This window comes from Phasianus colchicus, chromosome 1, assembly GCF_987193195.1.
Source record: "Phasianus colchicus chromosome 1, bPhaCol1.hap1.1, whole genome shotgun sequence".
NCBI lineage: Eukaryota > Metazoa > Chordata > Aves > Galliformes > Phasianidae > Phasianus > Phasianus colchicus.
Window position 1 is genome coordinate 173,043,110 of NC_143436.1, and position 27,251 is coordinate 173,070,360.

At 37.8% G+C, this 27,251-nt stretch overlaps 1 protein-coding gene across 4 annotated transcripts in view; it reads left to right on the forward strand.

Annotated features, from left to right (window-relative positions):
- The window catches only part of TRPC4 (transient receptor potential cation channel subfamily C member 4), a 143,955-nt gene that overhangs the window by 30,611 nt on the left and 86,093 nt on the right, over nt 1-27,251 (forward strand). The window contains exons 1-5 of one of the 4 annotated variants that reach the window (XM_090132757.1): nt 4,479-4,582; nt 6,870-6,983; nt 7,445-7,532; nt 9,006-9,085; nt 18,872-19,276. In XM_090132757.1, coding sequence (XP_089988883.1) covers nt 18,899-19,276 — 378 coding nt within the window. In that variant the 5' untranslated portion in view covers nt 4,479-4,582; nt 6,870-6,983; nt 7,445-7,532; nt 9,006-9,085; nt 18,872-18,898. Of the gene's footprint in view, nt 1-4,478; nt 4,583-6,869; nt 6,984-7,444; nt 7,533-9,005; nt 9,086-18,871; nt 19,277-27,251 lie in introns of those variants that run through there. The other 3 variants (XM_090132764.1, XM_090132772.1, XM_031615761.2) reach the window with 3 other exon arrangements.

A 27,251-nucleotide genomic window follows, 5' to 3' on the forward strand; every position in this document is an offset into this window, starting at 1 on the left:
AAACATCCATGCTGAAGATATATTTGATCCATATGATCCCTTTAATTTAGAATACAGCTATGTCTACTGAAGCAAACTTTAAAAAAGAACAAAGTTGGATCATGTGAGGAGCCATTTTTAGATTTCTTTTAACAATGATCAGAAATAGTATCATGATACAATGTAGCTCCAATTAGGCATTTGCAAGTGGTGTAAGGAGAACATTATCTTAAGAGAAAGGATATACAAAGCATCTTTATTCAGACTCATTATAGCGTGAAACAATGAGGAAGATTTGCTTCTGGATTTAAAAAGCCACGAGGTAATGAGTTCAACAGCTTTTATGGTTTCTAGATGGTAGAGTTGGTTCTGACCTGCAAATGAACATAAGAAATTGCAAATCCCTAAATTACTGTTCCTAGGTAATTTTTCTGGAGATGTTTTAAGCATAAAATAGTTTTGCACTGTTGGACCACCTGGCGCAATATTTCACTACTTTGTTTGATTTGCACAATTTCTGAAGAATGTTTAAAAAGGCAAATGAATCTTCTAGTATGCTTAGCACATTGTACATTTCCACCTCTGTTGTTCTATTGTCTGTAATGTTTCTATGATCTTAAAACAGCTGCAGAGGTTTGTTTTCAATCAAGAAGGAGCAAAAAACAGATGTAGGTAAAGACACATCAGTCTTGACCTATTCTGGATGTCAGTACAAATTCTGGACAGTAATTAATTTGATTTTAAAAGTGTGCATTGCTATCCAAAATAGAATTACTTGCTCTTCAACATCTTCATCAACAAAACAGATGATGGCATTGAGTGCACCCCCAGCAACTTTGTGGATGACACCAAGCTGAGCGGTGCAGTCGATACACTGGAAGGAGGGGAAGCCATCTAGAAGAACCTGGACACACTGGAGAAGTGGGGCCAATGAAAACCTAATGAGGTTCAACAAGGCCAAGTGCAGGGTGCTGTATTTGGGTCAGGGTAATCCCAGGTATTTATGCAAACTGGAGGAAGATCTCCTTGAGAGCAGCCCTGCAGAGAAGGACTTGGGGGTCCTGGTGGACAAGAAGCTGGACATGAGCCAGCAGTGTGCGCTTGCAGCCCGGAAGGCCAAATGTGTTCTGGGCTGCATTAAAAAAGGGGTGGCCAGCAGGGAGAGGAAGGTGATTGTCCCCCTCTACTCAGCTCTTGTGAGGCCCCATCTGCAGTACTGCGTCCAGGACTGGAGTACAGGAAAGACCTGGAGATCTTGGAGCGGGTTCAGAGGAAGGCCACTAAGATGGTGAGAGGGCTGGAGCACCTCTCCTATGAGGAAAGGTTGAGGGAACTGGGCTTGTTTAGCTTGAAGAGAAGGCTCTGGAGAGACCTCATTGTGGCCTTTCAGTACTTGAAAGGAGCATATAAACAGGAGGGGGAACGGCTGTTTACAAGAGTGGACAGTGATAGGACAAGGGGGAATAGTCTTAAACTGAGACAGGGGAGGTTTGGGTTAGATATCAGGAGGAATTTTTTCACACAGAGGGTGGTGACGCACTGGAACAGGTTGCCGAAGGAGGTTGTGGATGCCCCATCCCTGGAGGTGTTCAAGGCCAGGATGGATGGGGCCCTGGGCAGCCTGGTTTAGTATTAAATGGGGAGGTTGGTGGCCCTGCAGGTGGCAAGGGGGTTGGAGTTTCATGATCCTTGAGGTCCCTTCCAACACTGGCCATTCTGATTTTGTGATTTAGTTCAGTCTGTTATTTTTTGTTTTCATTGACGGAGAGGTGTGGATGAACTGAGAAGTTAATTGAAGAATTATGAAGGTAAAGGTAAGGTTAAAAACCCTCCTTCATGATACTACTGAAGATGCTTTGTGTTGTCACCTCTGAAAATACAACAGCAGCAAATTGTGAATGTACTAAAAACCATTGTTCATTGTTCCCTAGCAAAAGGCACTCATATAACAAGCATATCCCAAGTCTTTCTAGTTGATGGTATACATAAAAATAGCTAGGTGGAATGGTTGTCAATAAGCAGGGAGTTGACAACATGTACTTAAATAGGTCATTATGATTATAAATAGAAGTAATAGGGTGAAAGTTAGCAAACTAAAATATCAGCTTAATATCTCAAAAGACTTTTTAATACTGAACTGTGTTGGGCTGTGAAACTTTTCCCTCTGGTGTTGAAATACTTGCATATGTATTCATCATTTATATTCCGTGGTATTTTGCCTTATTAATGTAGTACAAAAATCATGTATCTATGAAAAATTATTGGGAAATCTTGCTACCTCTGAGATAATCCTGTCAGTGTATAAATCTAACAGGGCAAATACTGAACCAAGTATCATAGATCGGGAGCAACCAGATGGCAGCCCAGAAGGGCTCTGACGTCTGCTCAAATGTGGTGAAACAAGGTACCAAACTGTGGGATGATGACACCCTGTTGCCTGATAGCACTTTGTGTCAAGGCAAAAACTTCACTTGCCCGCAAAGTGCCTGCAACAGTTTTGTGTGTGCCAAAAGATAACTGCTAATGTATCATCTCTTACTTTCTCATATACAGATTTAACAGAAGGCATTCTTGACTTTGTTATCAGCAACAAGTACATGGTAAATTCCAGCTCATACAGTGAGGTGCAAGTACCCATCCATGCCAATATGTTACTGTCTTCTTTGAAGACAATCTTAGCTGGCCTTCTAACATCAGCGAGAAAAGACATGTTGCTTTCCAGCCCTTTGACCTACTATATGGCTTTTTATAGACTACAGTGACAGGGAGCACTTTGGCAGTAGCATCCTTGTCACTGCAACTGCTTTGATGTGCATCATGAGTATTCCTTCTTCCTCGGTGAACTTCTAAACTCAGTGTATTCCTTGGCTGTTCTTAGTAAGTAACGTGGCAGAGTGTACCTGCTGAGAAAGTACTGCCTGTCATGACTTTTTCTGGCTCCATTTCAGGGACCTCTTCTTTCCCTACTCGCATTTTATGTCTAACTACTATTAAGTTTAGGTAATAATGCAGCCATGTGGTAAATCTTTGAACTACTGATATGACACTCAGGCCTGTTACCAGCAACACTGATTCTTGGACAGCATGCAGTGTCAGAAAAATGCCTTGTGTGTCATTCCAGAAGGGCATGGGTCCCCAGTGGTCTTGTTTCATGCTTGTTAGTCCTTTGTGAACATCTCTGACACCCTAATGTACCATCCTATGACTCTAGACACTGCTATTCAGGCAAGTGAATTCTGCTCAGAAGGTGGGATTTGGCTCCAGATCTACACAGGATCTAATTACAGGTGTCTGTAACCATGAAAGTGTAGTCTAGAGAGTGTTGCAGCTGAACTAATATGAGTAGAATTTGTATATGCTGCTATTTGCAGCATATACTGAATAAAATTGTTAAGTGGCCTAAAGTTAGGTGTCTAATGCCATCTGAGATGGCATCCTGTCTGCCTTACACCTTTAGCCAAAGAAGCATATACTTATTTCAGCCAGTCTCCAGAGGTGTCTCAGGCATGTAAGATATCCAAAAGATCATCAGATTCTTTGTTTAGAAAAATTAATGCTATCCTGGTTATCTCCTGGCAACGTAGGTTATTTAGGGACTTACCTCAAATGCTAGTGTTTACATTTAGACAGTTAACATAGGTGTCTTAACTCTGAGCTGAATCCCACCCACAGTTTTACTCTCCAAAAAGTAGTCAAAGGACATGAGATTGTCAGAAGGAACTTGCCAGTAAATGACTGTCAAATATATGCAGCACTTTGACATAGATCTCATCCAAACAGTTGGTTGTTTCTCAGAAATAAATATGAATATACTTTTAGAGTCCCCTGACATGAGCTGTGATTCTCAGCTCTGTGTAATTTGTGATATTCAGATGGACACATTCTATTGCTTGATCCACTGCCCATTTTGTGTGTATGTGTGTTACAATTTCACTTCTGTCCCAGTCCTGCCAGCTAAACCACCGCTAAAAGCGGTGAACGTTTTCTTCTCTTACCGATCTCCACAATTTGCAGAATTAAGCTACCCTCGTTCATTCAAACAGAATAATTGTGTCCGACAAGAGAAGAGTTTTATTACCAGCTGCTTTTTCTACCTTGGGGTTGACCTTATGTTTTCAGACAATTAGTTTGATTAAGTTCTTCCTGACATGCCACTGTGCGATAAGCAGTGGAACTACCTGGACAGGAGAAATCCAAATTACACTGCCTTTAAATTGTCTAAGCAAGTGAGTGTGATTATTCTAGAAAGACTGACTTCTGAAAAGCAAAGTTGATGGGCTTTTTTCCATGATAATGGTTAAAACCTCTCCCAGTATTTCCTCCCTCAGCCAGAGTTGACTAAGCACTACAGCAGAGCACAAAGCAGTGTTGGATTTATTTAGCAGAATGTATGCTCCATGAACATGCTCTTTCTATGACTTGTAGAACTCCTTCTAGAAGTCTACAAAGTTCTATGACTTCGTAGAACTCCTTCTATGACTGGGTGACCAGACTGGCAGATGAGGGAAAGACTGTTGATGTAGTCTACTAGACTTCAGCAAAGCCTTTACACGGTCTCTGACAGTATTCTTCTGGGGAAACTGGCTTCCCATGGCCTGGACAGGTATACTCTTCTTTGGGTAAGGAACTGGCTAGAGGGCTGTGCCCAGCGGGTAGTGGTTAATGGAGCTAAGTCCAGCTGGCGATCCGTTACCCAGCTGGTGTCCCCCAGGGGTTGGTACTGGGGTGCATCTTGTTTAACATCTTTGTTGATGACCTAGATGAAGGGATTGAGTGTACCCCCAGTAAGTTTGCAGATGACACCAAGTTGGGAGGTAGTGTCAATCTGCCTGAGGGTAGGGAGGCCCTGCAGAGGGATCTAGATAAGTTGGATCGCTGGGCTGAGGTGAATGGGATGAGGTTCAACAAGGCCAAGTGCCAGGTCCTGCACTTGGGCCCCAACAACCCCATGCAGCGCTATAGGCTTGGGGATGAGTGGCTGGATGACTGTGAAGAGGAAAGGGATCTGGGAGTGTTGGCTGATACTCGGCTGAACATGAGATGACAGTGTGCCCAGGTGGCCAAGAGGGCCAACAGAATCCTGACCTGCATTAGAAATAGTGTGGCCAGCAGGAGCAGGGAGGTGATCATCCCCCTGTACTCAGCACTGGTGAGGCTGCACCTTGAGTATTGTGTTCAGTTTTGAGCCCCTCACTACACGAAAGACATTGAGGCCCTGGAGCGTGTCCAGAGAAGGGCAACAAAACTGGTGAGGGGTCTGGAGCACAAGTCTTATGAGGAGCGGCTGAGGGAGCTGGGATTGTTTAGTCTGCAGAAGAGGAGGTTCAGGGGAGACCTCATTGCACTCTACAACTTCCTAAAGGGAGGTTGTGGTGAGGAGGGGTTTGGCCTCTTCTCCCAGGCAACAGACAGGACCTGAGGAAATGGCCACAAGTTGTACCAGAGGAGGTTTAGGTTAGACATAAGGAAGAACTTTTTCTCTCAGAAGTGGTCAGGCACTGGAAAGGCTGCCCAGGGAGGTGGTGGAGTCGCTGGCAGCGTTCAAGAGGCGTCTGGATGAGGAGCTACAAGATATGGTTTAGTGCTTGTGGTAGCAGTGGTAGTGGGAGGGCGGTTGGACTAGATGGTCTTTTAGGTAATTTCCAACCTTGTGACTCTGTGATTCTATCTGTGATTCTATCTATGATTCCATGATTCTATGCTATCCTTGGCATCCAATGGCCTTACATTTTTTCCCTGCAATAAAACAATATTACTTTGAATTTTTTGATTCTTAGTCCTTCCCAAAAAGAATCATCTTTTCATTCACCAGCCTTCGCTTTAAATTGGCTTCTTTAAAGATAATTGCCCACTTTTTCCCACAGAGCCCTGGTAAAACATATAAACTGTTTTTATAGTGGATGATGACAGGTTAAAAATGATCATTTCTCAAGGGCTATTGCACATCTGGAACTGTAGCTCTCAATGGAAAAAAAATGTCATTACATAATTTTAGATTTCCTCAAATAGAAAACATCATTGTTGGTTAGAACATCAGTGCACTAACCCACTTCAGCACTGTTTGGTGTTCAACATAGTTGGCCGCAAGTACCATGTGGGGAAGCACAGGAGGGACTGATGGAGATCCCTGCAGAGAACACCAGGAGGCAGTTTGGTGATAGGGATGGCCAGAGCGCATGTTACTGAGATAAAATGTGCTAGCTGTGCTTTCAGGGAAGATGTTACTGTCAAGTCAGAATAATGTGTTCTTTATTTAGTTAATGCACCCTATGGGCATGGAATTCATAAGACAGTCATTGTTAATTTTTCAGCATTTCTTTGCAGTTTCATTTGTGCTTTGCTCTTCTCTCTGAATACCTATCCTGGATACTTGTTTTTCTTTCATCAAGTCCTGACATGTCCTCTCTAATCAACTTCATGGACAATTTTCTCTACGGCTTTGCTTCTCTCTTTTGCAAGTTTTCCTGGCAACTAAAATTCATCTTGGCTTGGGTCTTCTGCTTTACATTGGAACCTGAAGCCGACTTACTTTGTGTTGAACTCTCTGTGTTCCAAAATCTGTGTAAATTCTTTGAGATGTGTTATGACTTTATTTTACAATTTTCTGACAGTCTGCATTGACTTGAATGAAACCTGAAGGATGTCATTTAAAAAAAATCATTTTAAAATGTGCTGATATGAATTTTTAGGCCTGTGTTTTGAAACTGTGTTTATGATTCATAGTATTGGCCTGATCTTATATTTTCATGGCAATTTAATAACTGAGAAGATGAAACAAAAAACGCTATAGACTGCATCTTAGCATATATTACTTTTACAAGCTATTGGCTTTTTACTGCAACAAACTGTTATTTTCATATTAGTAATATTCCTTTGTTCCTTGTCTACAGGAATAAGTTTATTACAGAAGTTCAGTACCAAAATAGCATTATTTCAATTTCTCCTTATTTCCTGAATTCAAAGATAAAGCTGAATTCCTTCCTAAATGGAAAATGACAATTCAGGTAATCTGTCTATTTCTGTTAAAGATAACTTTAATCCCTCCTTTAAAATGAATCCCAGAGTGACTCAGAAACTCATAATCAGAGATATTATTGTTTATAAAATGCATCACGCAGTTGGGAAGTTAGAAAAGTTATTCTATAAGCAGATGTTTGAACAAGAAAAAGTGTCTACATGAAATTTCAGACTGGAAATTAGATTTATAAACAGGTGTATTCTGCAGTGATATTTCAATAGAAGCATGGAATTGAGAAACTAACTGCTTTCAAGATAAAGCATGATGATGTAGTAGAAGTATATAACAGTATTTCTAAAAGCCTTTTTGGATTACCAGTTTTGCCTTTGGTTTATGTGGCTTATGCTCAGCTTCATGTATCATTTCATTTTTAGAAGAAAATTATGTTATTTATAAATAGAAACTCCATCACTAACAATTCTTTTTGAAATAAATCCATATATTCAGTAGGTAACTGTGCAGTGGTAGCATGCAGCAGACTACAGAGAATATGGGATACACCTGCAGAGTGATGATTATGTATCTGCATTTTAAGGTAATCTTGGAATGGAATGCCTAGGGAGGTGGTTAAGTCACCTTCCTTGGACATGTTCAAGAAATGTTTAGACATACTAAGGGACATGGTTTAATGGGAGAATGTTGGTGGTGGGTGGACGGTTGAACTAGATGATCCTGAATGTCTTTTTTAACCTTGGTGTTTCTGTGATTCTGTGATTCTGTGATTCTCTTTCTAGAAAGCTAATTTTGAGGAAAAGTAAGTAGTATTTCATTTATATTGTATATAAAAATATCCCTTGTACATGTGACTTCTTCAGTCTTTCAGGATCTTTCAGGAGGTTTCTAGTGTCTAACAATGGTGCTTTAGCACTGTGTCTGAAAGAGAATGAGTGCCACCACTCATTCAGCTATGAGCATTTGCATTTAGAAGGGAATTAGAATTAGGAATAGGTTTCCTGTAAAGTAAACTCTTCCTGAACTCAGATAATCCCAGATCCTGAAGTTAGATTATTACTTTACATGATGTACAATACTGGCAGGCACCTACATATCCCTTGAAACACGAGATATCCCTAATCAAGGTAGGAACATGTCTTCTATCATCCATCTTCCTTTGGTTTTGACCAAATACCATGTCAGACTTGAAATTTCTTCTTTACAAAATGAACTTTCTGAACATCTTTGGTTCAGAAACTTCTTAACATGCACATCTTCAGGCCTAGATTGAAACGGATTTAACTGACGTGTTTGTAGCAGAACTCTCATTGTCTTTCTCCAATAACCTTAGAAGGACTCCAAGATAAATACGTTTCAACTTAACAACTCTAGAAAGCTAAATTTAGGTAGAGTGGGTCTAGGTGCAGCACCACTTAATGCAGTTAATATCTATTCCTTACATTTGCTAGTATGACATAGATTCACTTTATTGACTTGGAAAACTGTAAACACTATAGGCTTCTCTTTTTGATGACTGATCTCTGATTTGCCTCACTGACAAAAATGACAAAATGGAAGAAAATAAGTTTTTATAAATCAAAGAACAAAATAGTTTCTCAGTAAAGGAAAATGATGACAGGTATATTTAGAACAAACTTTTCAAGAATAAAGTTCATGTGGTTCACAGGGAGCATTTGACATTCATAACTACAAGAGGTCATAGAGTCAAAGACTTACTGAGTACTAACAGATCCAGAGAACCATGTGATGCATGTAAGTAAAGAGAAAACTGACTAAAAGTAAAGCACTGGATTGGGAACTGATTAATGCAAGGGGAAGAAAAAATATATCTTTTATTTATACATACATCACAACAGAATTAATTACTTGCTTCATGAGGTTTCTTTTGTTTTTCTCCTGAAGTCAGTTATTTCACTAGTGCAGGAAGGAAAGTACAGTTTAGACTAATCTATCAAGGAGAAGAAAATACAAACATAAGACTTATAGAAGAATAAAAAGGTCTTGTGGCTTGATTTTTATTTCATGGCTTGATTTTTTTTTCATAAACTGAAAGCTTGTTGACTGAAGACAGCTGAGGAGAACATGGGTTATCAGCTGATGGAAGGTGATGACTGTGATACAGCTTTGAACAAGGTAACTGCTAGAACTCTACCAAGCAAATCATCTAAGCATGAGATAGGAAAATATTTAAGTAATTGTCTATGAAGGCATGGAAGCATGTCTTGAAGTAATGCAGACACTTCAAGTTACTCAGAGAAGGTGGTATTGCAAAGAAATAATACAAACATGAAAGGAGACTGAAAATTGAATTTGATAGCTTACTTGTAGATATGTATTACCCTTTGAATGCCCAAGAGTTCCAGGGTGTTTGGGGTCTGACACAAGAGCTGGCAAGATCGTATGTTCTTCCAGGGAAGTGGCTGTGCAACACCATGAGGCATTTAAGGTGACATCGATGGATGAGAAATTGGCTAAAGATAGAACTAAATTTGTGCAGCCTGGCAAAATGAAGTCTAAGAGATATTTTTCTCTCCAAATATTCTGAAGGAAGGATAATCCTGAAAGCAATCTTCAACAGCTGAACTTGATTTAGGATTGAGAAAACAGTCTCATCAGAGAGATAATGTTCTGTTCCCCACAGCTCACAGGAACAGCGAGAAGCTGGGTCAAGCCTAGGGATCCCAGTTACTACTAACAGGAAATCTGATTTGCTCTAAAAAAAAAAAAAATTGTCTGAGGGAGCTGCATGCAATAAAGAGGTTGGGCTTGGTGACTCAGGTTCTTCTAGTTCAGGCTTCCCAGAATGAGGAAGCAGTGTTGAGTTTTTCTTGACCTGCCTGATGATGGAGTTCATATGAGATATTTGTGCTAATCTTTACATCTGTGGCTCTACTACAACTTCTGAACTTCTTGACAGCTAAAATAATATTTCAAAGAGTTCCTGGTAACCAAGTTTCTGGTTTTATTTTACTGAGCTATTCATAGCACTCCCTGTTCCCTCCAGCTTTTATCTGATTACCTTGCCAAGCAAGTATTCCTGTACTGAGAATTACGACTGTAGCTCTAAGATGGGCTAGTTTGTGTTTTGATGAACTTGTCCCCTTTTGGCTCTAAGTGCAGGAAACATACCACAGATGCTTTTAAATGAAGTTGCCTACTCCCTCATTACACGGATAAATCTGAATTATTGCTGATAAGCTAGATAATTGGAAACCTGTCCTAAATGAGCACATAATTAATCCTCTGTTGATTGGAAATTGTGACAGGACATATTTTCCAAAGAGAAAAATTTTTGCGTCAATTATTGATTTCCTATTTCCATCTCTGTCAAATATAGTTTTTCCATGAATATCATCCTGGAATTATTACGTGTTTGGGAGAGTCAATGTTTAAGATAAAAGGCTTTACATAGTACTTCAGAGAGCAGATGATAAGAGTGTGTTTGGTAGCTATATTTATTGTTAGCATTTTCAGATAATCTGCTTTTAAAATCTTTGTGTTATAATATTTCTGTATTTTTAATCCAAGAAAGAAAATATAAGTTTCTTAAAAGGTGCTCAAAGTATTTTGTCAGTTCTCAAGCTTAGGTAATTACTGCTTGATAGAGGATCTGTAGAGCAGTATATTAGACGTCCCTGTATGAGGTAGGGTATCTACATGAAAACTCTTTTCACCACTTACAGGTGATGAGAATTCTCTTACTGTTATTCTCTATGTTTTAACTTCTATTTTCATGTAGCAGGAGACTTTTAATCCTGAATTGTGATGATTAAGGGGCTGAAGCATTTCTCTGATAAGAGGAGGCTTATAGAATTGGGCCTGTTCAGCCTGGAGAAGACTTACAGGAAATCTTACTAATGCGTACAAGTATTTTAAGGGGGATAATCCATCCACAGGATGGGTACACACTGTTTTCTGTGAGGCCTAGTAACAGGATAAGAGTCAGTGGGCTTAAACTGAAACACAGGAAGTTCCATCTCCATATGAGAAAAAAAACATTCGATGTGAGGGTGACAAAGCAATGGAACAGGCTGCTCAGAGAGGTTGTGGAGTCTCCTCTGGAGATGCTCAAAACTCATCTGGATGCAATCTGGGGTAAAATGCTTTAGGTGACCTTGCTTGGACTAGATGATCCCATGTGATCTCTTCCAACCTCAACTATTCTGTGATTCTGTGATTTGTGCATCTGCATAAGTCATAATTTGTCCATGCAAATTTCTGAAAAGGATTCAAGCAGCCTTATGTAATACCTCATCACAGTATTCATTAGGGCATGTTCTGTGCTATACATTTAAAGGTCCCGAGTGACACAAACCTATCATTTTATGACTTCTGGTAAATAGAATTTGACAGAATTGTGTTTTTTTTTTATTTTATTCTTTGAAGTCTTTACTGCTACAAGGGCAGAAGGGTTAGTTAGCACATGATAATATAAGTTCTTGAGAAATGAATTATGACTAGCTTTGTCAGACTTTTGTCCAGATAGTGGTTTTGCTCTGGTGTTTTAACTAGTTAACTAACCAAATTATAAATTTGATTCATTTAAATCAAATTCTTCTTTGGAGCTTATAGACAATGGAGGATAGTCTTTCCTAGAGTTGTGTATTAACGTTTTTTGGAATCTGATTTGATTGTGGAACATTGCCTGCTATTAAACAAAATTGATTTGCTTTGATCTCAGTTTGATTTTGATTCATCATTATAATTCTTTCTGCATGAACTAGTGTGATATTATTAGTAGCTGGACTTAGGTGATGTTTTTCCAATTTTATTTTTTAATAAAGTCTTTTAGTTAAATACATTAAAATGCAGTGCCTCACATGCCTCTGAATAAGCAGAGGGCAAAACCATTAATGGCCTGAGTGGACATGGGCCAAAAAATTCTGAATACTGACTAGTTTCCCATTACTAGTCTTCATTTCTTGCCTCCTTGCAAAGTACACATACCACTCTGACAGCTATAGCCAGTAATGAAATGTTTATGAGAATGCATATATTTGTACACAGATCTCTTTGCAACCAGCATGCTATCAGTCCTAAACTATAGAAAGTGTCACAACTTAGTATAGCATAGCTTGTACATCTGAAAAAGCACCCTCATTGGAGTGTGTTTATTAGGATTTCTTTACTAAGTGTATTTGGGCAGTCTTCCCACAGCCTCCCATTTGTAACCAAACTTCATTGTGCCTGAAACTTCATACGAAGCATGGAAAGATGTAGATCTGTGCGTAAATGCATCCTGAAGCACAGAAACATCATTGACACTTGTAGCATAACTCCCACAAGCAGTGCTTTAGAAAAACCCCTGCCCTGTCTTCCCCAAGCTATTCTGCCTTCCTTTCTCTCAAGTCAACTTTTACAGTCAGAGCCTTGCTGCCAAGCCATCTCATTTTTCTCAGCAGAAATTGTGTACTGGCTTTTTCTCCCATGCTTTAGAGAGTTACATTAACATCACATATCCTTTCCCTAAGCAGGAGACATTCCCCTTCCCATATCTTCTGGGAAATGTTGACTGCACTTGTAAGACCTTTGCAGGATCACACTCATAGAGCACAAGGCCAGTGCTACTGTTGGAAATGCTGGAAGAAGGTCTTCTGTGTAGCCAGATGACACTGAAGTACTTTCTTTTAAAAATCATTTTGTGTAATTCCTTAAATTTACCCAGGAGAATAACCCCAGCCAAATAGACAGGGAGGTCAGCTTAAATGGATGGTACAGCCACTCATTGAGATCACTATCTCTATTACTGCCTTTTCTGTCCTCCCATCAAACTGGCTGCCTACAACATGTAGGCTGTGCTGCCATCATCAATGCTCCATCGTTTCAAAAAGCAAATTTGTGCCAGTCCATTGAAAACAGTCCTCTCTTCTATTCTCTGTTTCAATATTCCCCTCTGAGCAGGAACAAATAGTTCAGGATTCAGACTTAATTCCTTATTTTCCTGAGGATCTTTGCATACTGCTGCTAAGTATGGTGTTTGGATTTTTTTCGTTGTTTGTCCACTTGGTTGTTTGTCCATTTTTGTTCAAGGAATATCTATTTCTAGTTTGAATAAAACTAGAAAGATGAACAAATATATTATGTACTAGAATGATACTAACGTCTAATAGTATTTCTGAGTGCTTGTGGTGTTCTTCTTTTATATCATGAGAGCAGTACTTAGTGAAATTATCTTCAGTTTTAGCTGTGAAGAAGTGAGTTCTTGAATGCTCCTGTCTTTAACACTTGCACGGGTTTGCAATAGCAATAGGTCCCAAATTGTCCTACTCCGACACAATCCTTTACTCTGTACAACTCATTTCTAATACCACTTTTTTCCAGAAGCCACTAAATCCAGTATCCTGTTATTTCTCAAGCTGGTGACAGTCTAAACCTTAAATGTCACCGTTACAAGAGGAACCTGTCATTCTCCACTGAAATCTGGTGTGATGTCATTTCTAGAAGATGGAAGTTTTCTCTTTTTTGGTGCGGCGTAAACTAACATACAGAGCATTCTTACTCTATACAGGAAGCATTATTCTTTAAAACCAAAATATTGCTATGAAATAGCAATAATACAGTGAAATGCAACATTTATCACATTCCATGTCAGCATTATATTCTCCTGGGTCTCAATCTTTTAAGTTTCTAATGTAAGAAGCTGGAAGAGTTTCATCTGTCATATACCTATTTTGGCTCAAATTAAGAACAACTTCTAGATTATGTCCTGTTTTGCTGATTGTGAATCCAGAATATATTTAAGCAGAAAACAAGACAGCCTGCTTCTCAAAATCCACTGACAGCTGTATACTGTGTCACGTTCTCTGCTTTAGTGTAATTCGGTTACAGGGTACTTTAAGACAGAGGACAAATAAAAGATTTCACTCTATTCCAAATCAATCAACAGCCTCATAGAGAATGTACACCATGTTATGCTTTTTAGTTTATCTCCTGCATGCATGACTTTACGTTGAAGTCCAAATTGCTACATCTGCTATTATTAGCTTTCAGGTCTGAAGCTGATTATAGAGCTAATAATGACAAATGACTTTCAGGAGAGGACCCTGTATATAGTATTGTCAGATCTAAGAATTGTATAATAAATAGTGCTGGGAGACATGCATGGGCAGGATCTCCATTAGCTGTGCCTGACATTGTTACAGCAGTCCTTGGAATGGTCTTGGCTCCAGGTAATTAAGGTCTTCCTGCACAATTTCCAGGCACAATTTCGGAGTTAGCATGGACCACAATTTATTCCAGTAGATAGCTTTCATATCCTATTTTTGGCCTGAGACTGTAACAGTATGGGCACAGCTCATCCAGCTGACCTCAGTACTAGAAGCATGCTTAATTTACTTGTCTAAACGTTCACTTATACACCACTATTTGGACTGATACTGGGATCAGAAATCAATGGTTTATCTGCATTTCTTTTGTTCCTGTTCAAACCTAACTGTCTGTGTTGATAACTGAAATTGAAGGAACTTCATACTTCTTTTGGATTGAGGCTTTCAAGAGCTGGAATTCTGTTTTCAAAAATTCCCTTTGAACATCATCTTTACTGTGTATCAGATAGGATTCTGTATCAGATTAAAGTTAGTCTGTCACATACTTATTTTGGGAAGAAAATTTCATGCTTTCATTAATATAACAAATGTCAGAATCTCTCCTTTGCCTTAAAAAGTACATATAAAGTAGTTTCAGGAGATGACAGACAAATCCTTGAATTACTCACTTGTCTGAGCTGAAGTCTGCAGAGGCTTCTCAGAAGCCTCTATGGTTACTTCTTAGGAAGTTTCACGTCTTATTTGAAATATTAGTTTGTAGCAAGTATAAATGAAGCAACTACTGTAAAAAATAAAATAATTGATAAGGACTGATTTCACATTAATTTTTCATTAAAGTATTATGCAGGGAGCACTATATAGTGTGGGCACGCCCATGCTTAAGCAGGTACATCTGCTATAAGTTATCTCAGTCAATATCTTATCTTTCAATATCAGTAGCTATTTCACTTTTTTTCCTTTAATGTTATCTTTCTGAGAGAGGAAAGGATGCTAGAAAATCTAGTAAATCACTTATTACCAGGTCCACCTGGTAAAGTATTTAAATAATTCTCCTTTTCAAGAGACTATTCTGAGCTTCAAGCTATTGCCTATTCTGAATCTGTGAATATTTTCTCATAATTTATTTTTCTGCTGGAAATAACACCAAAATGCTGAAAAAATTGCTCTATTTCAGAGATTAATCATTATTTATAATTACCAGTGGATATGAAATTCTTAGCTTTCGGAATTTCAGCATGCCCTCTGACAGTGGTTCCTTACATCAATAGCCAACCAAATTTATTTGTAGTAAGGGATGACACAAAAGTGTCTTAGTGGTGTTTTTGTTTGTTTGTTTGTTTTTGTTTTAGTTAGAAGGAACAAAGTGTAATTGAAAATTTTACTTTCAAAAGGATGTTTAAAAATGTGTCAGAAAGGATTTTAAACTCAATTGTCTGAGTCACCAGCTTAAAAAGGAAATTAAGAATAATTAGAAGACTACAAAGAAGGGAGAAAGAACTGATCAATACAGTAAGATAAGTTTTATAGGTCACAATGTGCAATACCATAAGAATAGTCATAAATCAAGCTGAGAAGGCAATTAAAAGGGAAATGACATCTAAATTAGTTTTTAACCAGGTTAAAGAAGGGTATGAATTTTCTCAACCTATTGCAGCAGTCTAAAATAAGTCAGAGGAATCACAGTTATGAAGTGCCTTATTCTTATACTGTAAATAATGAGGGCAAGAATCAGTTTCCAGAGCAGAATCTGTGTGTTTGAGGCTATCTGAGATGACCATGATTTTACTACTGGGCTGGCAGGCATGACATGAGACCTGAAGAGACTTCTACCCTTCCACAGAAACACCAGAAGATGGAATGGTAATAATATGATGATAAATGTTGATATTTAAATAAATTGACTTTGCCCCTAATATTGATTGAAATGAATCTTCCACGGGTAGTTGTACCCCTTTCAGACTTGTCTTGTGCTGTGGGAGAATCCATAAAGCACAATGACCTCCTGTCATTGGACATGGCTTGAATACAAGAGTCGATATGTTTGTAATTTTTCTTTCTATATATGATTGCCTAGAATCATAGAATCATAGAATCACAAGGTTGGAAAGGACTTACAAGATCATTTAGTCCAACTGTCCTCCCATTACCATTGCTCCCACATTGCTAGCTTACAGTTTAAACTTTTTACCAGCATTGAGCTGCAATATTTTGTAGATTTAATATCGTATTTTTGAAAAATTCCTCTAAATTGTTAAAGTATGTGTATAATTGTTAAAATATACCTTAAAATATACATTAGAAAACATAGCATATTGTGTGGCCAGACTAATGGGATGAAAGCAATTGAACACTTTTTAATAAAAATGAATAAAAATTAATCAATATTTTAATTAATGTTTGTTCTATCATTCCTACAACTAGCTTGGGAATGAATATAATAATTGAAACTGCTGCTAAAAAATAATAAAAATAATGAAGATAAACTTTTTGAAGGTATTTGATGGTGTTTTGTTTTGTCTAGTTGTGGGAAAGCTAGGCTCAGTATTTTAATTTGGAGAAATATGCACTTTGAAAACAAATTTATTTTCAGCCATGACATAACTATCTAGTAAAGATTATTTTGAAATGAATACCTCTTCCTTTTTTTTTTTTTTCATGCAGTGATACTTTTATGATTCTAGCATAAATCATAATTTTATGACATTTAATATCCGGGTTTTCATTTAGACACCACAATTTCAAAATATTCTGGGCATGTTTTACAAATAGGCAGAATTGGGTAATAGTTATTCAGGTATTCCAAAAACATAGTATCTTATAAAATCTTTGTATGAATGGTTCTTGAAGAGTGAGTATCATCTTTGCACAGCTTGAAGTTATTAGATTTTACCTATCTACGTGAGACCTAAGTCATCCTGAAGAAGCAGCTGTAGCCAGGTGGTATGCCCTGCAGCATTCAGCAAGAGGTGTCTGTTTATAGGGAGTAGAATGGAACTGTAGATCTCCATAGCAGTAATGAGAATGTAGCAACCTAACTTTAATGTAGGTATCTATATATGAATATGTACATTTAGGTTTATTTATATGGAACTGATTGCACACATTCTTGATTTCTTCTTGAGCCTGAGAAACAAGAGAGTGAATGGCAAACTGGTAAAATGCAGTATATTAAAAATAAGAATGTGTTCTCTCTGCTCCAGGGGCACAAAAATGTGCAACAGGCAAGTATTTTATTTATAGTGACTGTAACAGAACATAATCCACTAGCTGTGCACTTTCTAGTAGCCTATGGTGCAGATTGATAACACCATGGAGGAAGAACTGGGAAACATTTTGTTTGCAAAGTGCAATTGCTGAGTTACTATATATGGATCTAGACGGAATTTTTTCCTAGTATATCTCCTTTGCTGCAACCTCCCTGCCTCAAGCTCTGTTGATCTGCTCCAGAAAATAAAGAAAATAACTTATTAATGTCCTTTGTATTTACCTCTCCCTGCACTGCATACAGAGACTGGAATAGATGAATCACTGCTTCTCATGCCATCTTGTGAAAATTTTAATCAAGCAAAACCTCACAAAATAAAACAAACATTATGTCTTTCTCAATGTTGGAAAAAAATGGAGGAAGAGACATTGTGTTAATCAAACTTTTGTCAGCTGAGAAAATGACAAGAAGCTACATTTCTTTGACTAACTGGTTAGCCACTAATGTAAATGCATTTTTTATGTATGTATATCTTGTTCTTTTAAGTAACTTTTTTTTTTTTTTTTTTAAGGTAGACATAGCTGAAGAAAATTCCTGTTAGAAGGAACTTCTTTTGAAAAAGTTCTTGCTCAATAAGTACAGAGTAAAAACAAAGTCATTAAAGGCTTTATCAGCTGCAAGTCTTTAGAGTTGTTTCATAGTTGCAGTGTTTCACTATTCAAGTTCAGAATTGAATAGTGCATTATCAAAACCATGATCTTTATCTACCAGTCCTTGTGATTTTATCTTCTTATATATATTTTGCTTTTCCTTTCAGGCTTTGGATTCTAATTTATATGTTAGTAAGCGCTGTCTGGAAAAGCATTTTGTATGAATGTTTTTCTTAATAGTATATAAGATTGAATCAAAATCTTAGTAGTAAAGCACACTACTGTACCGTGCTGAGTCTATATATTTCAGATAAGTCAGAAGAGACTAATTTACGTTTCTAGGGTATTTGAAGAGCACTTGGCAGAGCTAACAGCTAATAGCTATTCCAACCCTAATGTAGTCTTCCCAACCTAAAGAAACAGGTTAAAAGATCTGTATGCAGTGGACCACACACAGTTACTAGAGTTGCATAGGATATCAGAGACATTGGTACAGAAGTCTGAAGAGGGAAAGACCCATGCCATGCTGGAGTGCAGGCGGAATAATAGGTGTAAGTCAGACAGAGCTAGATATCTTTGGAAGGGCAAAGGAACAGGTTTCAAAGTGGCATACTAGCTACTACAATCAAGCTCAAAAAAATGTTGCTTTCTAGGACTGGGAAACAGCAACTGTTTGTGAGCATACTCTGAAACTTCAGCAAAGATGAGATGGAAGAATTTAGTGAAGAAATGTGGCCACACATCTGTTGCAAGCTATGTCACCTCATTCTTGCCACAAGTTTAGGAAATATATATTGTGTGCTGGCATCATACTTTGAGTGATAAGTATGAACAAGATGGTTACATGTCTTCTTTTCCACATTTGTTGGTGATTCCACAGGTTATTTAGATAGAAGACATTTACTTTTTTCAACATCACTTTATTTTGAGTTTTATATAGTTATATACTTAAAATATTAATTTGGTGCATTGTACCCCAAAATACATTATTGATTTAATCTTTCTTTTGATGTTTCAGAGATGAAGTATTAGAATGGCATAAAATATGGCCCAGTTCTACTACAAAAGAAGTGTCAATGCTCCCTACAGAGATCGTATCCCTCTTCGCATTGTACGAGCAGAGTCTGAACTGTCCCATTCAGAGAAAGCCTATCTGAATGCTGTGGAGAAAGGAGATTATGCCACTGTGAAGAAAGCCTTGGAAGAAGCAGAAATTTATTTCAAGATCAATATTAACTGCATTGATCCCCTGGGAAGAACTGCACTCCTTATTGCAATTGAAAATGAGAACCTTGAGCTCATTGAGCTGCTCTTAAGTTTTAATGTATATGTGGGAGATGCTCTTTTGCATGCCATAAGGAAGGAGGTGGTTGGTGCTGTGGAACTGCTGCTAAACCACAAGAAGCCCAGTGGGGAGAAACAGGTATGTATAGGATTTGCACTTGGTGTGTAATCTGATCTGATCAAAAGAGAAGAATGATGCAAAGAGCATAAGCAAAAAGGAAAAGCCAAACATCATCCTAGTGCATAAATATTTCAGATCAGAAAATCAATGGTTGTGATGCTGTATTCATTTGTGTTTAGACATCTCTGCCAATCAGTCACATCTACATATGTCCATAAGGCTTATGGGCTTAATGTAGTTGTCATGAGATTTGGCATCTAACAAGTAAGAATAAAAATATTTTTCATCCTTCTTACCCCAGTCTTAAGAATGTGTTCCACTTACAGCTGAGTGAAGTGTTAACTGCAATTTCTGTGAAGCTAGGATGGGACTCACATTTAGCTTATCACTCTCAGAACTTCCTTTTGGAATACTTATCTAACTTTGCACTAAGTTAGGCAAATAGTGTTCATTCAGTAAAGACTCAACAAAAGAGAAAAGAAATGAACGGATGAGAAGCAATGACTTCTAGTGAGTAAGAAGGAATTGCCAGGAAATGTCTGATTTCTCCCTTGTTCAAGCACTCTACCATTTCATTGTTTATGTTACGCTTGCAGAGATTTATAGGAAATTACCTCTCATACTATCTCTAGTTACCTGGGAAAACAGACTGACTCCCACCTCACTACAACCTCCTTTCAGGTAGCTGAAGAGAGCAATAAGGTCTCCCCTAAGCCACCTACAGACTAAACCTCCAGACAGAGAGCAGGCTTCCCTGCAGGAAGGGTCTGGTCAACCGGCTGTTCCCTTCAGAAGGAAGTCTCCGAAGAATCACCGTTCTTTTATTCTTGGCAGAGGTGTGCAACTGACTGATTTGCCCTTAACAACCCTCTGGATGAACTCACATCACCATCCTCATTTGCCTGTCCCTCAAATTCCAGAGCCTCATATCTATTGTGTAAGGGCACCTGGGAAGACCAAGTAGGCGATGAGGGGGTTTGCTTGTCATCCCAAGCAGGGATCTTTTTTCATTCCTCCCTATTTCATAGGGCCCCTCTTTCTGCCTGATTGCAAGAAGGAATGAGAAGTGCTGCTACTTATGTAGTGTCCCCTCCAGTGCCTTTCTTGTAGGGACGGTAGCTTGTGGCTCCACCAGTCTATCTCCCTTATATACTCCCTTGATTTTTCCATCTCCTCTTTCAGATCTGCCACCAGACTGTGCAGGTCACATGATAGGCAGATGATTCCTCTGCTACTCTCTGATAGCACTGATAGGTTCAGGCAGAATTCTTAATTTCAGTGAAGGTTTAAATCCCTCCATGTGGTGGTCACCATTTCCTCCAGCTCAGCAAGACGCACTGAGAGCCAGGACCGAACTAATTTTAATTCCAGCACTATCTTCAGTAGTCTTGCATCCTGTCTTGTCATGTACATATTAAAAGATACGTACTCCTTCTCCTCCCTTTGCATGAATCTGAAACATCTGGAGAAGATGTTTCTCATGCCCATCCTGTTCATCCTTCCCATTTTAGGAAAGTAGTGGAGACAAGATGACATAACCCATAAATTCTGATACTTTCAGGACTACTTCAGGAAAGAAAGACTTATAAGAAGTTACAATACTGTATTCTGTTTTCATCTATTTCATTTTTTTAAATGTATTATAAGTACTGTATGAATGCATTTCAGTGAATAATATGATGGAATGATTAGAACCCTTTCAGATAATTTTTACAATATACTTTAATTACAGTATTATGTACTTGCTATGGGTAGAACTACAGATGATAGGTAAAAGTATAATTTTTGCTCATAAAATAACATGAATTCTAAGCTTTTTTTTGTTATGGGAAGAAAGACATATAGTAGCTCTTTGTACAAATGTGTGTGTCTGCCTTGTCTTCTAGACAGAAAAGGCGACAACAGATTTATGTCAGAGAAGGGGAAGGGAACTAAACTTACTTTGTGTTTGGCTCATTTTTTTATTTCTCAGCTGAAAGTACAGATAAGAATACAAAATATAAGACCTTCTCAGTGTGATGTACCAGGAGCCAGAAGGCACAATGCGAGGCCCAGTGCCAAGTCAGTTAAATCACCTGTCTCCATTCTTCAGCCTCTATAATGGGAGCCGTCATTTGCAGAGTGAAGTTAATCTCACTTAGTGGTAGACATTCAGAATTGTTTCAACTCTAATCTGGCTGTCTGAGCTACAGTTACCAATGGAGAAAAGTGGAGCTACCGGGAGAGGAATTCATGCTGCCTTTTGCAGTTACTTGTCTTAAGATGCATAAGCCTCATTATAGACTCTAGAGAGAGCGCGCCTGCATTTTTCCCTTACATCAAGTGCTTGTATTTCAGGCTGTTCTTTGGACTTCCAGGGCTACCGTGTTTTAGGCACTACAATATAAGGACATAAATTATTAGGGAATGTCCAAAGGAGGGCTACCAAGATGGTGAAGGGTCTGTGGGGCAAGATGTATGAGGAGAGGCTGAGGCCCCTGATTTGCTCAGTGCAGAGCAGAGCAGGCTGAGGGGAGGCCTGATGGCGGCTGCAGCTCCTCATAGGGAGCGGAGGGCAGCGCTGAGCTCTGCTCTGTGTGACAGCGACAGGGCCTGAGGGAACGACATGGAGCTGAGTCAGGGGAGGGACAGCTGGGTGTGAGGGAAAGGGCCTGCACCACAGGGCGGTGGGCATGGAACAGCCTGCACAGGGCTGTGGGCACAGCACCAGGCCTGACAAAGATCAGGAAGCATTTGGACAACGCTCTCAGACACCAGATTTGAATTTTGGGTGGTCTGTGTGGAGCCAAGAGTTGAACTCAGTGATCCTTGAGGGTCCCTTCCAACTCAGTATAGTGATTTTATATCCTTGGGTATGTGTCACAGCTACTGCAGTAGAAATGCTAGTTGTACTGCTAGATAGTATGAAAAGCAGTGCTTCTCTTCCGTAGTTTCTCTGTGAGATAATGGCATTAACATCCTCCTGACATTTTATATGTCTATTTTACAAAAGCTGACATTCTTTTCACAGATATATTTGCTGAGGGTCTGCTGATTACTGTAAAGCATGAAGAATAATCATGAATCATTTGAACAGTGACATCTCCATTTGTGTCTGCACAAGACTAGGAAAGACCGTTGCAAATGCAAATGCTACATGCAAGCTAGTGCTTGCAAAAAAGTGTCCTTTAAAAAAGCTGTGATTATTTGCATGTTCAGGCTGTTGTTTGTACTGGGGATCCCAACAATCACTGAGCTTCTACATGTGACTTAAATGTAGATAATCAAATTGGTTCATTTTAGAACAGGAAACAATGAAGTGAATATAAGTGTAGGTTACATTTTTGCAGTAAGCATTTTGCTGTAGTGAAGCAGATACAACTGCAAATTAAGCATAATCAAAAGTAACATGCTGGTTGAAAATTCATTACAACAAGCTAGAGATATAAAATCTGAGTATTTAGAATTACATGCTAAAACTTATATGTACGTCAGTATGTGGACAGAAAGCTACATTTTCCCCACAGGCTCAAGTTCCTTTTGAAATTCTATTTCAAACTACAGCTTGACTTTCTTTGATTACTTTTGTTATTTGTAAATATTTGCCATTCTGTTTAGATGATGATTCAGTTTCAGACTCTGTGTTTTAATAACATGATATCATTGTCTGTTTGGTTTTCTTCTTCTTTGTGTAAGTTGGTCATGTGTGGTAAAATCTTGGCCCCTGTAGTTAGTCAGAATTTTGCCATAAATTCACTGTGGTCAAGATTTTACTCTCTTGCTATTTTTTTTTTTTTCTTGAAGAGAAGTTATTTGCAGAGGAGGGAGATTAATAGCAAATAAGAAAAATATGTGTGCTAAATATTGCCGACTTGAAGAAGTTTAGATTCCCAAATATTTTACTGGTGATGAGTGTTAAGAGTATTCAAGTGTATATATACTATATATATAAAAAACTCATAACTTACAATTAAATGAATTAGCTCTATTTTTTAATATATTCTATATAAAAGGAATAGCTAATTACAGCTTCATCCTCATAAAATAATCTGGTAATATTTTAAATTAAAGGATTTTTAAGGATAGAATTTAATGCATAGTTCAAGAGCTCACTGGCCACATCAGAAAGCCAGAAAAAAATTTAGGTTGTGCCAACAGAAAGCTACAGCTCTTCAAGACAATTGAAATGCCTTTGGAAAGAAGTAATTTTCCTTCAAAATTTGGTGCTTTAAAACATTTAAATATTTAAAAGGAAAAGGAGAAAAAGTGTGAAAAGGCATTAACTCTAACCAAGAATCATTGCATTTTATTAAAATAATACTTTTGTTCTGCATTTTTAAAATTTTATCCAAAGAATATTTTCAGAATCAAGAAGGACCACTTATTCTTCCTCTTTAATGTTATCCGCCTCAAAAAAGCATTCAGTCAGATCCTCTTTAAGTTGAATCTAAACTCCCCAGTCTACTGACCCCTCAGCTGTTGGGCTCCACCATATATGTGCTTTGGATCTCAAAGACTTGTACAAGAGTTACAGTAGTTTTGATTATCAGTACATGGATATATCTGGTGCCATCTGGTGACTGCAGATGAAGCACATATATTTAACAGCTTTGAATTGTATTTGATTATTTCTTTCAAAAAACTCCCGAGTAAAGTTTTTGTGCTATACATTACTATTACTAAGGAAATGGTTATTTGTTACTTGCATTGTGTTTTCAAACTTTTTTAGCTACAGCAGCTGCTTCAGTACATTTAGAAGAAAATAACACAAGGTGAACAAGTTGAGGAAACTTACCCAAGTCCTTTTAAAGTATCAATTTTTCAAAGCCACATGTCCTGAATCATCTGCCAAGATGCTTGTTGGTTATGCTGATGGACAGTTGAATGCCAACTTAAGAAGGGAAAAAAATCACTGTTCCTTAAAATTTAGAATCTGCTGGAAATATTTGTATCTTATTAAATAGCATACAATGTATGTAGGTTAGATATCATAAAAAACTGGAAAACGATATGTGTATTCAAACTACAGTATGCTTTGCTGCTTAACAAACCCAGGCATCAATCTCTACCTGGATGACTGTTTGCCTAGATATGCATGTATATTCAGGGAAGAGGGTGGCTGTCTCCTGAGGATGCTACAAAGAGCGTAAGTGCAGTTGAAATCCTATTTATTCAACCTGAATCTGTGTAGCATCCTTATTACTTGACAGTCTAGATCAGGCATGTCCACTCCTCTGCCTGCAGGCCACACGCAGCCTGGCCCAGCCAGTCCTACGGCTGCCCCCTGTCCCACGCCATCATGGCAGCAATGGCTGAGCAGCCTGGCTCAAACACAGGCATCCATCGCTGACAACAGCCACTCATAGATGTGCTATTAACACTGTCTGGGCTGAAACCTGGACAAAGGGAGGGTGCTAACTCGCCTCTAGCTCTCGAGTACCAGCCACACACACACTGAGTCAAATTGAAACTCGTGTATATTACAGTTTCATGCACTTGTGCCACTTGGTGATTATAATGCAACGATTGTCGATAACATTTTAACTTACCTAATCTGATCCAAAAAGAAAACAAAACCCCAAAAAAAGAAAAATCTTGGATGAAGGAAATGCTTGACAAAACATGGACAGATGAATTCTTATTTGTCAAGACAAATAATATGGCACTATGCTTATATTTGTAAGGAAATATTATCAGGTTTCAAGGATTACACTTTGAAAAACATAAGCAAAAAATGTTGCTAAATTTGATGCCTATCAAGGAACATTTTGTAAAGATAAAATATCAGAACTGAAAAAAGTCTGTCATCTCAGCCCCAAATTTTTATTTTTACAAGTTACAACTGAATCGGACTCTTATAAAAGCCAGTTATGTTGTAGCGTGTCTGACTGAAAAAAATAAAATAAAATAAAGTAAAAATAAAAACCATTTACTGATGGTGAGTCTGTTAAGCAAAATCTGCAAAGTGTGGCAGATATAATTTGTCTGATAAAAATAACAGGATTTTGTAAAAGCAGTTTGTCTCTCCAGACTGTAGTCATAGCCAGCTGAAGTAAAGAAACAGGAAAATATATCAAAGAAAATTTGGAAAGTAAAACTGCTTGTTTTGAATGTTATACTGCAGCAGAAGATGAAAGCACTGATGCTGCAGATCTGGCTCAATTTGCCATCTTTATTAGAGGTATTGGTAAGAAACATAATGTCACTGAAGAAATGGTTTCTTTGGTGCCATTAAAAGACACAGCTAAATCTCTCCATATGTATGAAGCAGTAAAAATTACACTAAAGTGGTTTTCTTTGACCTTTGTCAGCATATCTGATATAACTACTGATGGTGCTCTGGTGATGGCTGGTAAAAAAGAGGGACTTATGCAATTAATTGAAAATAATGAAATTGCTGCTAGAAACACACGTCTGATGAAATATCACTGCATTATATATCAAGAAAACATATGCACAAAAGCTTTAAAAATGAATAGTGTCACACAGATGATCATCAAAGCTCTGAATTTATAATGTACAAGGGATTCAATCATTATCAGTTCTAGGCGTTCCTTAAAAGTTTTGATTCTGATTATGGGACATCATTTACTCTTCTGAAGTAAGATGCCTAAGTCAGGGTGAATTGCGAAGATTTTATGATTAATGAAATGAAATGAAATCATATATGGAACCAAAAATTGTGCCAGAACACAAAGATTAAAAATAGCATTTTGGGTGGGTTTGACTGCTCATTTAAATGAGTTAAACATGCATCTTCAACTTGAAAATCAACTTATCAGTGCTATGTTTCAAACTAAAATAGTGTTTGAAATTTATATGGCAAGGTCAAGTTATGGCAAATAATTTTATGCATTTTGATACACTGGCTATACTGTCCTGTGAATAGAAAAAAATATGCAACCTTGCTTTCAGATTTGATAAAGGAATTCAAGAATAGGTTCCAAGATTTCCAAAGAAGTCTTAAGTTTTTTGGTATATTTGTGACTCCATTTTCATTTGACACAGATAAAATACCTGTGAATTTTCAAATGAAATATATTGAGTTGTAATCAAATATGCAACTTTAGAAATTTGATCTTGTGTCTTTATTAGACTTTTATAAGCCCTATTACCAGAGAAAAAATATGCCTTGCTTCAAAATCACACCTTTTTCGTGCTATCAGTTTTTGGCAGTATGTACTTTTGTAAACAACTATTTGTACAGGAACAACTATTTTGTATAGGAAAGGTAAAATTTCATCAAAAATGTCTGATGAACACCTTGAGAATCCACAAAGAATGGCAACTGCTTCCAGTGAGCCAGATTACAACCAGTGATGCATTAGTGTCACAAAAACAAGGTCAAATATCCCACTAGTTGCTCTCTTTTTTTAAATAATTTTATAAAAAATAATAATACAATAAAATTATAATAGAATATTTAATAAGTTATTAAAATAATATTTTTGTTACATATATATACATATATATACATCAGTTATAGTATATTTTTTATGTGCCACCAAAGACAATTCCATTTCACTCAGTGCTGCCCAGGCAAGCCAAAAGTTAGGACACCCATGGTCTAGATTCAGGACATAGGGAACATCACAACTAAAGTGTTTACAGACATTGCTTAGTCATACTTTTTTGACACCTTGTTTACTATTAGATACTGATTTTGTGACGTTGGTGTTTCTATAGGTAGGTGCTCTAGAGACAACTTTCTGCAGATGTCTGGAAAAATAAAATCAGGCTAATGCGGAAATGACATTCACAAACATAAGGAGGTTGCAGGACAGGGGGAAAGTGGTCATATTAGTATGTTCCTTGCTCACTCATTCCACAGTATGGAAGCCTATAAACATGAAAACATGGCTTCTCATAAAGAGGCGGTCATGGAAAGAAGGTGGAAGTTGGAAGTCTCCAACCCATGCAGCACTATTCCAGTCTGCTTTAAACCTGAAATTTTACTAGTCATCAAAGCAGACTGGGAGGTATAGCTGCTATACAGAAGATTTATTAGTCTCTA